Below are 18,520 nucleotides of genomic sequence, written 5' to 3'. Positions count from 1 at the left end.
ATTGATTTGTTTATTTTTCAAAGAAAAAACCAGGAGTGAAATCAAAAAAGAAAAATCATTCATCACAAAAATTAGAATTGAACCACAGCTTTTGACATCCTCGTGTTTGAATAAATACAAATGTATGGGAATCGGTGTTTTGTGTTTTAAAATGATACGATTTTTTTTCTGTTTCTCTCGGCAAAGAGTAAACACTGCGATTTCAAGGCCATTCAGCCGAAAATAATAGAGGTTGGCTCTTGACCCATAGAACACCATAAGATAAATTTACCTAGGCTAGTATATATATAAAGCAGACAATCGTTAGGTAAATTTGATTACGATTTTGTAAACATATATTACGTTATGAGGACGATTAAAGTCGTACCCCCAAGACCGATAAGTACCGTGAATACACTACAATGGGCAGAAAATGAGGGGTCCTGTTTACCCCTTGTTTTACCGCCATCAGATTATCCGGTACCCTAGAAAGTGACGATGTTTGTCACCAACTAGTGTCATAAAAGTTTCTTATCGTCTGAACGCACCGAGTTCGACAGAGTTATGGATTTCTTATCAGCGATGCGACATGAATGATTAGAACAGGTCTTAAATTTATTTTTCTGAATGTAGGTAAAAATCAGCTCTGGGTTTTATCAATGTATATGCGTACGCAGGGGCAATCAAGCGTGTAGACGATTTTGATTGACATTATAGGTCTTTTTAATTCCAGCCAAGGCGCATTACAATTAGTCCGCGAAACGAAAAGGGCCGACACTTCCGAAATACAACAAATGCTCGCTTGCGTTCGAGTGAACCGTTGTTGATGAATGAAAACCGTAGTAGGTTTAACTTTGTTTTATAAATCCTAGGCTATTGTCAAACATGCGCTTTAACGGTGGATATATATGACATGGAGTAGCAAAGTCTGACGGCCAATTTGACTGCAGCCTTGAAAGAAGAAACAGCAAAAAAGCAATTTTCAATGTTATACCCATAGCTTAAAACTTTGCAAAAGGAAGACAATACAACAGACTTTAAAGACAATGGGTTACCTGTTGACTCTAATTTGTTTAATTTCATCGGATATTTTCTGTAACTTTGTGCATGGTTTTAGTACCTACCCTCGGAGATATAACCGGGGGTTAGATGGAGGGGGCACCTGTCCCAGTCAGTGTAGGTGTATGGACCTTAATCTTCGGGGGACTCGGGACGTTCTTGACGCCGTGGAGGGCGGGAGCAGATGGGCTGCTAAAGGATTTGAGGAGCTAACACAAATGATGAGCGATGCCCCCGCCGACACAGGAAGAACTATGGTGTGTCAGGGACTTAGACGACTCCCAACTCCAATACCCACAGGTAAATTTACAATAATTATAATCAATTTATTTTACATTCGTAAAGATTAGTGCTGGCAATAACCTCTTAAGTACTTCTTGATAGCAAGTACTATACGATTGCAAAGTGCCAATGTCTCGTTTACGTGATATAATCTATTTGGAGACTTCGATAGTTTGTGACATTTGGAAATCCCATGCAACCACACGATTGTGACCAGAAATGTTTTTACTACCATCTGACCTATATGTAATTCACACTGATGTGATTATGTTAATCAGAACATTTTTATTACGATAAATTAAACCGTGAACGCTTAAATGTCAATCGTAGGTTAGCGGAGCGAGCCTTCGTTTTCAGGAAGGACAGCGATTAGTTTAGTGCGGGAGACATGCATTTGCAGTTTGATGTAATCTTGATATTAGAATATCAATTAAACTCTTCTGGTGCGATTTAGCGTGCTAATCCTTTCTGAATTCTTCTTTCACAAATTACATTTCAATGGATACGGAACTGCAAAATTGAACACGGGGTACAAAGCCCATTCCTCCACATCTGGGATACGGGACCAAGCTAATCCGATCGTCGCGCAATTTGTATCTCCCAATGTTCGAATTATTATAAACTTGTCTGACGATTTTTCTGTTGTCACTTTACAACATGTAAAACTAAATTCTATCCCTGCTGCATAGGTATTGGTTGCAATCAGAGTGTCTGGTTGGGTTGGACTGACACGAGTTTAAACGTCCATCACATGTAATTTGATTTCAGTTGTCAGGTTCATTATTCCGGACCTGAAGAGGACGATTTAAAACATCAAAACTAGTTATATACCCATTTATTGTCTAGACGGACTTTAATGAGTTAATTTCGCAAATTTTGCACCTGTGGAACCCATTGTAATGTTCACTTAATAAATCCTGGTGTATTTTGTATGGTTTCAATTATTCAGAACACATAAACTTTATCAATTATTTCGATATTTGTTTGATTGTGTTATCCTTTCTTACCTGCAATGAGGAGCTTAGAAAAAGGTGTGTTGCAAATAATTGAACAGAAATATAATTTCAACTCGCTGTTTTTAATTCCATTTCGATTCTAAGGTAATTTTTCCCACCTGTTCGTTGTGAGAAGTAAGTCTATTAATTGAAAACCGTGGAACAGGTCCTATTGTGCAGCCAAATCCTTTAAAAGAGTCAATTCGCTTTCAACATATGTTCATCTTTTATCGCAAATCATTAAATAGAAAAAAATCTCTTTAAAGCATTTAAATAAACTTTATGTGTTCAAAACAGCAACTAGTAAACACGAATACCGGTTTCCTCAGACCTGTGTGACTGTGTGTCGATTTCTTTTCACGGATTAGCCCGAGAAAAAGAGGAGAGAAAAAATCGCATTAACTGTAAAGACAAAATTATTTCAGCATTAAAGAAAAGATATATGTCCTTTGTTGACCCCTACCTACATCATGTTCTCTAAATAAGATCTGAGGGAATCGTTTTCTCAATGGGAGAAACCCGAGAAAATTTTAAAAGATGTTTACTACGGTTGTATTAGAGATGGTAGAATGAGCGCAAACTCGGAGAAGGCTAACACTTTATGAGGCTATTTAACCCCCCGTCTGATGTGTGGCCTAAAAAAATTCGTGTATTGCACGACATATTCGTCCTGTATTCGTCCTGTTTGATCGAGTTCAATTTGAAGTTAAACATTTTCTGTATATACCTGTATATCTCTCATTCTGCCGTGGTCAAGAAGCGATATGAATCTGTATCACCCAACACCTTTGAAGAGTTGGTCATTCAAGTCACCCTGGTATTTATGAAGACAACTTGAACAAGCAGAAAGACAAACAAATGATAATCTAAGTTGACAAAAAGGTCAACATTTGGCAAGTGGTCAAGCTGGTTTTAAAAAGCGAAGACCCTTGAGATTATTTTATTAACCAATATCATTTTATCGTTTGTAATATAAAGAAAGAACTCTTCATATTTCATACATTTTAGTTATGGTAAGAAATCGTAGTCTTGACAAGTTTCAAATTAAAATAGGTACCGTTCATGCAGGCAATTTTTAAATGCAAATGCAGTAAATCTGCTTTAAACCCATCTATGGAGCTTAAGGTTGTATATCATATCGTAAAAAAAATCATTCATTGAGAAAAAAAATTATGTCAGGTGTCTTCCGCACAGGTAAAGCCTTACCTTTAAAACAGTTTGTATGAGAGAGAGCAAAGACGGGCTCAAAATCTGAATCAACAAGGGTTTGGTTTTCGGGTATAGATGAATAATCTCTTTAAACCTTAATTTATAATCGTGCGGTCTCTGTCAATATTCTTCTAAACAGGTTTTAAATCCAATATAGGTCAGAGAGAAAAAATCAATAAGACCTCAAAAGATAAGTCCACAAATATCGTCGCGGAAAAAAAAACCAAATTGAAATTTATGAATGAATTTGCCTTCAGATCATTGCGTGCCCATACTTATCAATGGGTAAGGTGTATATAACGTTTTCCGTAAGCGAAATAAAAAAAGTTATTGATAATCACTTTTAATTACAAGCAAATTTGAAAAAAGTTTGTTTATATAGTCAAAATAAATGTAGGCATGTTGTATACAGATTTAGTAAGGTCGACCTTTTCAATAACAAAGAATAAACGAGCGAACCGCACCCGCTGTAAAGCAGACCATTGCAATCTCAGACGTAAGCCGAAAAGGGTTAGATTTCTTAATAAATAATCAGAAATGTGCAACGAAACGCGTTCAACGATTAATAAGATAAAAGCGCGGCTCCTTCCTAATCCACGGATTAGACTCTCTTTGGGCATTGTTATAGGTTATTTGTATGCTCATTTTGCCAAAAATGGGTCAGAGAATACAGCTAAAAAGTACCTGAAGTATAATCACCTCAAATCTTTTCTTTGACATTCCGGTTACTGGTTTGAATGAACAGCTTTGGAACTGTCAAACCAAAGTTTGCACTGGTCTTAAAGAATACATGTATCACATGTAAAGTAAAAAATCTGTCAGAAACGTCTAGAATTTTTTTTAACCAATTATAACAATACTATCATATATTTGTCTGCATTTAAACTGAAGCCAAAAAGAATTTTAAAAAGGGGAAAAAAACACTCAGCATAAATGCAATAATTTCCCTACTGTTGGAAATGAAGAACAAAATCTTTATTTAAATAAAGAATCCTTACGATATCAGATCATGCAAAATGACTAATTCTTGAGCGTGAATTAGTTCGAATTCCGATCCCGATCATTTGGGACCTTCCGCTGTTATGTAACATTTTTTCGCGCGCCTTTTAGCCGCCGGTAGCCAGTTCAACGTAATGAACACCTTCATTTAGTCAAACAAAATGAGATCTTTATAGCATTACATAACTTTTTACCTTGTGAGTCTAGCACTTCCAGCGCACAAACGCCCTCAAATAGTTGACAAGGGTCATTAGTTACTGACTTAAGATCTTCTTTTTCATTTTCTAGATGATTTTTATAATCTTTTTGATAGCAATAATGGCTAGAAAACACTAATGCCTGACCTTAAACATAAATACAACATTAAAATAATTAAATAAGATATGCATATGGCCAGACATCATATTAGAAAAGTATGTTTAACGGAAGATTTAAGAATCTTATTATTTTACAATAAATTTATTAACATGTAAAGTTGCATCACAAGAACAAAAGCAAAATGAGTTGTATTTCTGAATGAAAAAATTATAATTCCTTTTGTTTACATTTCAGACATAACGAAGCTAACAATTTATGGCGACAGTAGTTCCGGGATGCCGGAAACTGTGGCGGACCAGCCTCGCGGCGACATCCAAAGGGTCCCGCTAATATCCGACACCCAGATACGCTACATAGAAACCAATTCCTTCCGGGACAACACGGAAATGAAAGAACTCACGATGTCCGGAAACAACGTAGGAATCCTCTACCCATACACCTTCCAACATCTACGGTCTTTAGAAGTCCTAAACTTCCCGAATAATAATGTGCGCCACCTATCGGCTGCTGTTTTCACTGGTCTTGCTTTATTGAAACAGTTGCAGTTATCTGACAATATGTTCCAATTTCTACCGAGCACTGTATTCGATGATTTACAGGAACTTAAGATTTTGCATTTAAATGGCAATAAGATTAGATATATACAAAGAAATCTCTTTGCACCATTGAGGAAGCTGGAAATCTTGGACCTTTCCAGAAACAACATCACTGATTTATTTGATGACGTCTTTACAACCAACACTGAAATTAAAGAATTATTACTGAACGGAAATCGTCTCAGGAAAATTCGTGCCAAATGGTTTGAGAACCTAACCAACTTACGAAGTTTATCACTACGAGGTAACGTAATAAAGTCGATTGAATCTCGTACATTCACAAATCTTTTCAACTTGGAAGAACTCTTACTGTCTGCAAATCACATCAGCGAAGTCAAGGACAATGCATTTGAAAGTCTAAGAGACTTGAAAATTCTCGATTTGGCCACCAACGACATTACAGACATACCAAAAATGTCATTTTTCCAACTTGAAAGTTTAGAAGAAATGTACCTGGGCGGAAACAAACTACAGACAGTAAGGAACTATACATTTTATCACATTAAGTTCCTCAAAACATTGGACATTTCAAGAAATCTCATAGAAACGATAGAATATGGATCATTTCACCAACTGCGCCAGATTCATGAACTTGATCTATCCCATAATAAATTGAGAAAAATTGAAAAGGACTTGGTTTTGGGGATGGAAGAACTCCGAGAAATTAATTTGGAGCATAACTTTATTAGTGACATCGAAGGTGAAGCTTTTAAAACCGCCACAGACCTAATGTCGTCTAAGGTTTCTGTCCTCGATCTCCAAGGCAACGATCTACGTAAGATAGGAGCGGAATGTTTCAAGGGGCTTCCTCAATTAAAATCTCTTGACATGGGAAATAATAAATTAAGACGAGTGCATAGTATGGCTTTCGCTAGTTTGGGCAACTTAAGAAAACTAACTCTCAGCAACAACAAATTAAAAAATGCCAATAATGGGTTATTTTCAAACCTCGTGCGACTACAGGAACTCGATTTGTCCACTAATAAGTTCCAATCAGTGCCATCAAATGCTTTCAGCGGCCTGGTCGACCTTGAAGATCTAAACATTGCTTACAACAGCATTCATGATCTCTCTGACAATGCCCTGCGCCCCCTGCGTCACTTGGCCCTCCTTAATTTGAAAGGAAATAAACTGCTTAACTTTAATTTCACGTGGATATCGAATCTTCCTCAATTGTCCAGCGTCGACCTCTCCTCCAATTACTTGTTTTGGATTGATGTCCCTGAAAGTGTCAAACTGAGCCTGAAGGAACTCTCGATCGCTAATAACAACCTTAAAACGGTACCCTCCTCAATAAAAAAGATCTTCGCCCATTCACCTTTTCTTGACATGACAGGAAACGCAATGGATTGTGATTGTAAGCTAAGATGGCTTCTGGATCCCGGTCTGTCAAGCACCGTGCACGTGGATAAAATGGATGAAATCATTTGCAAAACTCCAGACAGACTTCATGGACGAAAGGTTATTATTTTTTCTTTACTATTTAAAAATCTTTAATTTTTCATTATAAGGTAGGACTTTTATTTTTATTTTGCAAATAAATTGAATTCTTAATTAATTTTGTAGCTGAAACATCTTATGGACACAGATTTGGAATGCACAGACCCCGGAACTCAAAAGCACCAATCGTCGTTAATGTGCAGCGCTATGACTCTTCAACAGAAATCATCAATGTCACCAAGGTAAACTACATAGGAAAAAAATATTTTACTACTCAAATTCTGGTTGAAGTATATACTTAACTCAGATTGTAACACGCATATTGTCTAAAGCTCATAATTTCATTGATATTTCAGACTTGGGAATAAAGTTTCCATCAGGCGACATGCCACAATCTTTGACAGCAATCGTCAACCAATAGCTAACGGTATCGTTATTGCAAACGGCTGGATCCTAACGGTCGGGACAGCTGTGGAGTCAGAGGCACAGTCCACGATTAACACTAGGTTCAGCGTAAGGATCGGTCGTGGGAAGAAACCAGTCAGGATCATCAGTATCCTCTCTCATCCATTAGTACCTATGAAAATGCAGCAATATAACGTGGCACTGATCCGGTATTCCACCGGAAAGAGGAAAGGAAATATTGATTATCCATGTTTTTTAACGCAAAACCAGTATGACTCTGTCTCCAAAATTATACAGAAAGTGTCTTTCACGACTAGACTTTCCACAAAGAGGCGGTATGCCAAACTTAAACCAAAGAAAGGACGATTATCAAACACATGCTTTAGCGAAAAGTTTATCTGTTCAAAAGTGAAAGTAGGAAAGAAAAAGAAAAACGAAAGCATGCTAATCGATGGGTCGCCATTATATCTAGGGCGTCCGGGAGATTCAAAAATGGCTGGATTAGGAGTTTATATGAAGACTACAAATAAGTTTGAATATGCTTTTTTGCCTATTTGGTCAGTTTCCGACTGGATAGGGACAGTAATAAAAGAATTTGACTCGAAATGCACTGTGGACAAAAGAAGTGCAAAATGTGAAAACTTAAAGCTACCATCAATAGAAGATATGATTATGGAACTCCAACCCATGGAAGAGCATTAATACACGTGACGTCAGTCATTCCCTCCACAAACTGCAAAAAATGAAATCCGTCATATCATTAACTTATCGACAATTCAGTCATGGTCATTCACTTTTTATTCACTTGCCTCCTATACGCATTGGACATAATATTTATATGTGATTTTTAGTTCCTTCCATTTTTGTACTTGTCTCAGTCACGTGATTACTCCGCCGCAAGATGGCGTTTTGTAATGTCGGTGGTTGTTATGTTATATTTTGTTTTACAGTAATTTTGAATTTTGATGTTCATTATTTTATGGTTGTTAGATTGAGAAGTCTAACTTTTTCATATGACTGAATTTTGTCAGACATATTCATTAAATATTTTGTCATAAACGTATCCCTGCAATAGTTAGAATGGTTAGAAACTTTTTATCGAATGACTGGTGTGCATTGTAAATATTCATTAGTGTTCATTAATTTTATTTAATTTATGGCATCATTTTAGTTGAATGTTGTATTTGCTATCAGCATAGATCATAGCATTTTTATAAAATGTAAATACCAGTTTGATTCATAGTTTTTAATTAAGAGTTCATTCATTAAATTTTGCATTTGTTACCTAGCATCATAAATCAAGTCATTATTTTATTTTTTACAAGTATCAGAATGTTCAGATCTTTGACATTTTATATTTTGTTAATAAAAATTGTTGAGCTGTTTTAAGACTTCATTTAGTTATTTCAGCACACTTGAAAGGCAGGTAGTGTAAGAAATGGATTTGACCTAAATAGATTAAAAAAAAAAATACAGTACAGAGAAATACTTACTTTAAAAGTAGCTGATACTTAAGGCAGCCTACCTGTTTGATAAATGTTTTATTTGAGGACAGTGTAATGTATTTAAAATCATATACATTTCATATTTTTCTAGATTTATTTGCTCATTTGAAGGTTATTAATGATTCTGTTAAACACAGAAGTTCATTAGGAAAAAAATTCGTTCAAAATACGCAGTAAATGGGTCATTCAAAAAGTGGAAAATTTTGAGACATAAAACACATATACAAACAAAAACAAAAATCAAATAAAAAATTGAATGGCATCATCCATTTAATTTACATAGTAATCCATTACAGTCACATTTAGTTGATATATATCTGATGATATATACTTCTTTTAGAGTGAAATCAGTGAATAAAAAGTGCAACAATCTTGGCTCACATATTTAACACTAAATAAGAACCCGAAAATCACAAATAAATGTGTCCTTTCTGACATATTTTTTATCAAATTAAATCTGCCATATCGCTATAGTTTTCTAAAAATAAATCATCTTACCATAAACGATATATATTACAAAAATACAATATTGCACAAGAATCTAAGTGGTAGATTCATAAATATTTATACACTTGTTTAACATTATGATCAAACAGTTATAATCTGACACCAGAGACATATATGGTTTTACATGTCTCTGCTGACACTAAATCTGTTAAATGAAATGAATACAGTTTCCTTGGATTGTATTCCTTCGTTAAGGTTAGTGAAATCGTAAGATTTCGAAGCAGAACACACCGTTTTAAATTAAATAAGAAAAAAAATATACGTTAAAATCACTATCTATCATATGAATGTTTTACAAGTGTAGTTCTACATTTAAAAAAACCCATTAAATATCAGACTGTTTTAGGCCCGTGGACCAAAAAATTTTGATATATTTTCAGGTGTAAGTAACACATCAGCTATGTTTCTTACATTGTCTGTCATTTGGAAGGTTCCAAAGTTGCCTAAAAGAGTCCAGTAATGTGAGCATATTTCACTGCAGTAACATGTAGGTGATATACGGGAAATTTTTTACTTTTTGTTTAATTATTTAAATGCAGTACGAACCTTTTTGCACTCTGTTCTATCTCACTTATATGCTAAAATACTTGGATTAACATACAAATCTACATATATCACTAAACAAGCTCTCATACAACAATGGACATTCAAGTCCTTACAGGTTACCAGGGCACGTCTACCACCTTCCAGCCACTTTATTATACTACTTAGCTATTCAAAATATAACACCAATGTCTTTTCCCACCGAACAACTTCGCTATTTGAGCCACTTTTATACAATAAAGTTGTCTATACTGTATCTATAATTTTTATAAATCGATACAAGTAAACTATAATATCTTACTAAAGATTCTAGATCTTTACCATTCAACTTGATATTCTTAATACTTAAATTAACGGTATTGATATATTTATAACTTGGTTCGTTAGCTGCTTGTAATCAACGATATATATCTCTATCGTCAATTTGTCTACTGCTTAAATTGCTTTTGCCAATCACAGTTCCATTTAAGGCATCCGGCAAACGCTACCTGTTATGTTTACTATGCCCTAACAGCTTCAAATAAATGTATCATAATATGTTAAGTACAAATTAAGGATATGCATTTACTTTGATATTCAACCATTAAAAAGTTGCATGGTGAATAAACTTGATAAAATTTATTTAAATGCACAATTCAAGAAATGCACCAAAACTAAAGTTCAAACCTTCCGCTATAAAGTGAAGTTTAATCGTTCATTGTTGGTTTAAGTCAAGTAAGTCTACATGTAGGCTAGTACAAATGACCTCTCTATAACTTAACTATGGCACTCTTAGCCAACCCTCATTTTCTCCCAGGATACTTCTTAACCCGTCAAACTTACTTGTGCATGTAAGTTAATTCCTTTACATGCAACAGACATCTCTACTACTTAAGTTTTTTCACTGACAGTAGACTTCTTAACAACAAAGCTAACAGATTGCTTAAATGTTATTTCTCTTCCCGTAAGATGAACCACTAAGGGTGCCTTTCCCATTCAAAAGAGACTTTGTCTACCGGTAAACTTCACTATTACAACCCTTTAACTTCCAGGAAACCTCTCTACCACTACGTTTTACCCCGTAAACTAACTCTTACTCATAGGAGACCAAGCCTAATCACTAAGCCTGAAGTAAAAAAGACATCTCTATTTTAACTTATACTCAAAGTTACTTTTCTAAGGAAGCAATTCTTCAAAATCATATGTCAGTTTTGAATATTTTTAATTTCCCATACGATCAAAATGAGTTTGAATTCCCATATCTATATTGGATTCTGAAGCTTCATAAAAAACTTTTAAACAAAGATACATAGCGGGTTCCAGTAAATATTCAACCAAGCCTCTTTCTTTACTCCTTTCAAAGATCTTAACAGTAGTGAAGGAGAAACTTCAAGAGTACTGTGCAACAGTATATTCAAGAAGTGGTGTTAATAAGATGTGGATACTGAAAAATTCCAAAGAACTTTTGGACAATTTCAATCACAAGATTTTACAAAAATCAACAGCTTAAAAACATACAATTTTTCAACTTTATACAAATCCATTCCCCACGATAAAATGAAGTCCAGGCAATTGGCAAAATTGTTATGGAATGGTAATAAACACTCTGATTGTACACACAAGTACTCTTAATATTTAAAAGATGCTTGAGTATCTGATTAATAAATATAATTATACGGAATTCGTGAAGATTAGGTCTTGGGTGTAATTGTGGTCCATTGTAAACAGACCTTATTTTGTATTGTTATGAAGAATAATTTATTTCAAAAAACGGATACATGAAAAGAAGAAATACTTGTAGTGCCCTTCAATTTGACACTCACATTTAGATATATCGAAGATGTATTTTTGATTTAAAATAGTTACTTCCATTCATACGTCTTCATACTCTTTATATCCCAGAGAGTTTGTATATTAATAGATACCAAAAAGTCTAACAAATATGTTTCATTTTTGTATATTGTACTAGAAGAAGATGTTAAGAGTTATTAAACAACCAAGCTTTGTAATATACGTGATGACTTCAACCTTTCAATCGTCGACTTCCCTTACTTATGATATATATTGAAATAACGAACAATATCAAGCTCTAAAGTCCATTTAACAATACAAAATAGGAGTAGAGCAAACGCGGACCTCCAAAACATCAGAGGTGGGAACAGGTGCCATAGAGAAGTGTGTATCCCCTGCCGACCTGTCACATCCGCCGTGTGCTCCTTGTCATGATCGGTAAATAACGGTAAAATCCGTCGTCAATTTAGTATGTAAATAATGGACTAACAATTGGTATGAAAAACGTCAGTCAGCATTTTACTCAATGATAAATTGTATATTCTGAAAAGGTCATTGTATCGACCATAAAACTTACGAAATAATGACTTTAATCGAGACTGCTGATATTCTTGTTTCATCAACTTGTTTGTCAATAATTTACTTCGTTTTAGAAATTGTACATACGTAGAACATGCATGTCGAATCAACTGAGAGATATAAACTCCGTATGCAAGTGATGAAGGTATATTGCTCCACAAGTAAGGAAGGTTGACGATTGAAAAGTTAAAGTCGTCATATCATAGAGCTTGGTTGTTAAATTACCATTAACTTTTCAAATAAAATATTCAAATACGAAACAGATGTTTCAGACTCTGTGGTATCTTTTATCTCAAGCTCACCGGGATATATCATATCGACATTAGAATGGAAATAACCATTGTTAATTGACAACACGTCGTCGATATATCAGTAATGTCGAGTTAAAGGCCATAGAAAATGTTTTCTTCTTTTCACGTTTAAGATTTTGGACAAATTCTGCCTCATATATATACAAAAATAGGTCTACTTATAACGGGGTGCAATTAGTACCCATGTAGTAAATAGTAATATATGTATACTCTTATCAGATGCATATAATGTTTATATCTCTAGATTGATTCGATACACAAAAAGCATGCTCTACGTATGTACATTTTCTATTAATCGTCTCGTTTGAAGTCATTATTTTTTAGTCGATACATGATCTTATCAGCAAATACAACCTATTATTGTGTCAAATACTGTTTTGTGTTGACTGACTTTTTTTTCATACTAATTGTTAAGCCATTATTTAAACACTGAAATATTTACAATTTTTTCCCTGATCATAACAAGGAGAACACTTCAGTTTTGACCGTTCGGGAGAGGATGTTCACTCCTCCATAGTACCTGATCCCACCCCCGACGTTTTGAGGTTTGAGTATGCTCTGCTCCTGATTTTATTGTTTGAATACTGAGCTTCAATACTGTTCGTAATCTATATATATTTCATTTCAATTACATTTTCTACCACTATGATTGACCTCTACGCTTATCATTTTACTTGAATGATATATCTCTGCCAAGAAAACTCCAAGTTGAATAAAAAATAGTAAGCAACTGTTCCTTCTCCAAGCGCTTGGCATTTTGAAGTGCAGGTTGCGGGTCTTTCGGGTGAGACCTTAACTACATGTTCTGAAAACTCTTGTCACAGCGTTTGCACAATAAAGTTCCCTCACTGTTCAATAGCCCTGAGTGTCGAGTACAAAGTCTAAATTTGAAGCCCTTCAGCAGTATATGATGACGTCTCAATTTAAGTGCAAAATCTCGAATGTGACGTAAAATATCATTCAATCAACCAATCAATCTGTCAAGAAACTCTTCAAGCATTCCATTTAACCACAGTAGCTTCAACAATTAACTTCTCATACATTTTTTTCTCATCTTTCACTATAATACTTGATTTTTTGCACCAACTAAATAAGTGAAATTTCTCTTTTTTCATATTAGAGAGTAACTCATTTAGTCCTTAGCATTATCCAAAATCGCACTTATGACCACGTGTATCTGATATTTTATTATACTTTCTGCAGATAACTTAGGCAAACATTAAGGGCGTGGACGCTTTTTTTTTTTTCATATGATCATCTCATCGAGGAAATAGCAAAACTTTAGCCCCATGTCTTTTGATGTACCAATTTAATATATGCTCAGAAATTTAATTTTGTGATCTTTCAAGCAAGTAAAATATAAGAGTAGTTTTATATAAAGTTTTGAAAAATGCTTTGGCGAAAATCATTGGATTCAATGAAAGCAATAATGCATGATCTTTTTATACATGAATAGTCGTAGTATCTAAGACACGTAATATTTAACAAGCCTCTCTCAAGCAAAGCTTCGCATAACATGGCTTTTGGCTGAAAGAAGTGAAAAACATTTTGATATCTAGTGTGAAATAAGAAGAAAAAAGAATGAACAGGTAGCATTGATTAAGCTTTCTTTTCTTGCATGGAACGATGACAACAACTAATAAATTTTGTAGCAATTTTTCTACTTAAATGAAAATCAAATTTACTCAGATCAGTCCAAGAGAAAAGCTAAGAACTGTTTGTTGCATCCCTGCCTACGCAAGATAAAAAAAGATAAATTAAACCATAGTTTTGTAATTATGCTACGAGAATCATTAATATTTTTTATACCGTTATACTTAATATCCGACTTCCTGAGGCATCAATTGCTTATGTTCTTATGTTCTACATTCATTGAAAAAGAGCCAATTACCTGAAAACCTTGGCTGAGAAAACTTTATTAATCCCTACCTATTTATTCAGAATATGCAGTCTTCAACATTAATTAAACAATATTAAACCTTGCGATGTGAACCTCTTAAATTGATATCATTTACTTCACGTCATTTGCACAAATGTTATTGTCGAATGCAGAAAAAAGTAATTAAAACTAATGGAAGCTTCCATCCTTGACATTGCTTCGGAAAACATTAAGACTTAATCAAACACACATCTTATAAAAACTGAAGAGTAACCGCACAGATAATCGACAGGGTGTTGGCTCTATTGAACACTCTGTAAAAGTAATGCCTAATTATTTCAACTTTTGTTACAAATGCACTTTCCGGTGATGTGATTAAATATTTGCTAATTCTGAGATGCTTATTGAGTATCTAGCATACATTATTTTTGTACATATAATAAAATATTTATCTTGATTTTGAATAGTTTTGGGTTATTTGCCTCGTTGCGGTGCAGTATTAATTAAACAATGTCAATATTTGATGCAGTGTGACTTTTGTATCACCGACACGTATTTGTTTTATACTTGAATCCATTCATCTACTTCCACTGCTAAGAATACTTGAGGATACATAATCTTCTTTCTCTTGTTGAATTGAAACTTTAATCAAGATAGGCCCATATTCACTATGGTCTATTTCTTTCATACCTACACGCCCTCCATAAATTTGTACTTTATAAGTTCTTATCCATTTTACGACAAAAGCTGTTAATGTATTTATATAAATAAATGGACAACATAATATTAAAGTCGGTTTTTATTATATGTAAGTTACTCAACGGACAATAACTGAACCCTGGAAATATTTTGAATTTAAATAAAAATAAAGTGGTTTTTTTTAGAGAATAGAAAATTGAACTTACTGGTATATTTCAAGTTTACATTTAGTAAAAAAACATATATTGAGCTTGACATCCAGAAAAATACTATGTATTATATCTTGAATGTAGCAGTATCCCAAATGATGGTCTTTTTCTCTGCAAATATTTCTTCGAATATTTTTTCCCATCAAACAGATTTCCAATGCCTTTAATAATGTTATGATATTTTTGTATACAAAATTGTTTACCTACAAAACATGGAGATAATGAAGAGTATTTAAGACCAAAGCCTATTTAAATAAAATAAGTAGGGCAAATACTGACCTCAAAAGCATAACATGTTGGACAAGGTGCTATGGAGGAATGAGTATCCCTTTTCGACCGATCGAACCCGTCGAGTACTTCTTGTAATGATAGAAAAAAAATAAACAGGAAAATCAATTTAATGTGTAAACGTCTAGTAAAATATCCAAATATGAAATAGATGTGTCAAACTCCTTAGGCATCAAGGTTTAAAGAATCAAAGTATCTTCATTGCTGTCTCATTTCCATAAAAAATGCCAAACTAGAAGCTTCTCCAATGTTATTTTTTCCTGTGTGTCTTGAAATTTCACTATTGTCTTCATATGGTCATTAAATCATGTATTCGAGTATGAGCAATTTTTACACCGAGGCAGACTACGGACAGAAGTTTTGATTTAACGAGGCTTTCTGCAACGTATTTTAATGTTAAGATTTTTCAAATTCTGGTTGTTATTACATTCTTGTTTGTTCTGTATCGTTTGTTTCAGTTTCATACCAATTATAGGCATATATTAGACTTCAGATTAATCTGTTTATCTACTTTATACATGGTAACCACGGTCAATAAGTGATGCTCACTCATTCTGCTTCCTGAATCTCAGGTCTTTTTTTAGGAAACAACAATTATTAGAATAATAATTGTATTTATGTATTGAATGCGATAACTTAGTTGGAGGTGTCTGGTAGGATTAATTTTGGTAAAATGTGAAAATTCTTAGATCCACGCCTTGGTTGATGGATTACGTATGATAGAAGGTGTAAGGTCACGTGGTCAGCTCAGCGAGTCATTCAGTTGTATTGTGATAACCCGCTTGCTGACCACGCTAAAATAAGGCACGTATATTTTGAAGACCCTCCTCCACCCCTCCATTCCTACCCCTTAAAATATGTATAATTGTGTCATGTAAAATCATATATTTCATTAGTTCTGACTCGATTTGTTTATACTGTTTTTATATATATTGTTTCACTACTATCCTTGGCCTATTTTGTTTCGATGTGCCTTCTTTTTGCTAACTGTTTAATATGATGTTTTGATTCTTTTTGGCCTATTTTGTTTTGATGTGCCATCTTTTTGCTAACTTTTTCATAGGAAGTTTTCATTGTCTTGTCTTACAGATACCTTTTTTTCTAGTCAGTTTTGGAGGATCAGACATTATCATATTTTAGGTAACTGCTAATCAAAGCTTGTGAATCTGATCCCCTTCTTGTTTGTTAAATTGTTCACATTTAAATACCGTCATTTTAATAAATGACGTTATTCATCTCTATGAAAGTGTTTATTTGACTTGTACAAAATTAGCAAAAACAAGCTGCGGTGAGCTTGCATATAAGCATAAGAATACATAAATCCGTTTTTGTCTTTTTTCACAATTCTATTCATTTCAAAAGTTTATAATTATGAGACTGATTACTGCTTATTCTTTGCACATTTTTTTCCTTGGTCAAAATGGCAGAAGAATGGTACTTATATTTGTGTATAAAAGCTTCAAAAACCTTAACAGTATTAAATATGCAATTAAGATGCATGCATACACACGTACATGTTTTAAAAAATTTCAACAAGGAAACAGACTGCGTGTATCTTAATTATTTTGAAAACTTCAATAAAATTGACTACCATTCCACTATATCGCCCGAATTATTTCTACTTTAAAATAAATTAAAATTAAAATGAGACAGGTCGTAATTTGTGTATAACTGCAATGGTTAAAGATGTATTCAGATTTGACCACACCCCAAAATATATGTAATTTTGTTATTTGAGACTTTTCCAAATGAAAAACAAACTCTACTCAAATATCAGACTATTTGTAATAAACCTGATGTTTTTGAAAGATAATTGAAATGACTTGCTTCTAACAATACCTTTTGTTTGAAAAGAAAATAGCAAAAGATTAGAATTGATTTGATAAAGTGCGAAACAGCTTTGAACATAATGGTTGTTAAGTATTCTTTTGTGACTCTGAGTATTGCACTTGAAAGTAATTTTGAAAAAAATGTTGATTAAATATGACAATTTTAAATTTTCTAAACATTCTGCAAAACGTACAAAGATGGGTGTGAGAAATTTCATATTCAAAGTTTTCATTTAAGTATAATAAGAAGTAACGTATAAAAAAAGGCTAGCATAGACCTGTAATAAATTTTTAATTTCAAATTGTTGAATTTTCTTATGTATTTTGAATACCAAGTTATTTCTTTTATCAAGGTTACAGTAACTAACTATTCAATTTTCTTGATAAAAATATATTTTAAAAAAAATCAAATTTAATAGATAAAAACGAAAAAAAAATCTTCAAATCAAAGCCTTGCCCAAAATTATCCAAGAAAAAGCTTTTTTAAACTGTATTAGTCAGAAGTACAGGTGTGCAAATTGTGTATTTAAGGGGGATGTACGGCCACCTTTAGTGCAGTGAGAGCAAAATGTAAACATTTCTTCAAATGGCTAAAATACATAATATTTTGATCAAATTTTAAGTCTTTTTGATAAAGATACAATAAATATGCATAACCGAATGCATGTTGTGCATATATAATCTATACTTTTGCAGAAAAATGCTTTTGATGTGCTCCTTAGAACTGCGCAGCTACAAATTCAGCAGACCTTAAAAAATCCAAAAAAATATATTGCATTTTTCTTCTAAACCATTTGTTGAGAAAATGTCTAAATTTTGACTTTTAAATGATAATTTCAAGTTAAAACAAGGTACCATTTCTTCAAAAAGAGTTAAAGAACCATAAAGTAGTTCATGGATAGCAACGTGGTCATTTTTAGCACTAATCTTGTTTTCCTAATTATTAATATGGAGGGGCATAACACTCTTTAAATGTAGAAGAGAATTATATCCGGTTGTGTAAAGTTGCATTTCAAATATCGAAACTTTTAAAAGAGGAAAGGTGTTAAAGTGTGGCTTGAAGTAATTTATTTAGTTTGAACATAATTTTTTTTTTCTATTTGCATATTTCAAAATTAC

The 18,520-nt window shown here is 33.4% G+C and overlaps 1 protein-coding gene across 1 annotated transcript; it reads left to right on the top strand.

Annotated features, from left to right (window-relative positions):
* Nucleotides 1-339: 339 nt before the first annotated feature.
* Nucleotides 340-8,631, top strand: LOC134242145 (protein artichoke-like). Its single transcript, XM_062724177.1, has 4 exons — nucleotides 340-1,338; nucleotides 5,076-6,898; nucleotides 7,004-7,119; nucleotides 7,234-8,631. The coding sequence occupies exons 1-4, from the start codon at nucleotides 1,026-1,028 to the stop codon at nucleotides 7,982-7,984; spliced, it is 3,003 nt and encodes a 1,000-aa protein (XP_062580161.1). The 5' UTR covers nucleotides 340-1,025; the 3' UTR covers nucleotides 7,985-8,631.
* The last annotated feature ends 9,889 nt before the right edge of the window (nucleotides 8,632-18,520 follow it).

This window comes from Saccostrea cucullata, unplaced genomic scaffold (assembly GCF_032062105.1).
Source record: "Saccostrea cucullata isolate Sc308-1 unplaced genomic scaffold, CSIRO_AGI_Scuc_v1 ctg46, whole genome shotgun sequence".
In the NCBI taxonomy this organism is placed as follows: domain Eukaryota; kingdom Metazoa; phylum Mollusca; class Bivalvia; order Ostreida; family Ostreidae; genus Saccostrea; species Saccostrea cuccullata.
The sequence above is the reverse complement of the archived record's forward strand: the minus strand, read 5'-3'. Positions and strand labels throughout refer to the sequence as shown.

Coding starts and splice junctions, on each gene's coding strand:
- LOC134242145 (XM_062724177.1), top strand. CDS start 1,026: ATGGGTTACCTGTTGACTCTAATTTGTTTAATTTCATCGGATATTTTC. Junction 6,899..7,003: donor ACAGACTTCATGGACGAAAG/GTTATTATTTTT, acceptor TTAATTTTGTAG/CTGAAACATCTTATGGACAC. Junction 7,120..7,233: donor AAATCATCAATGTCACCAAG/GTAAACTACATA, acceptor TTGATATTTCAG/ACTTGGGAATAAAGTTTCCA.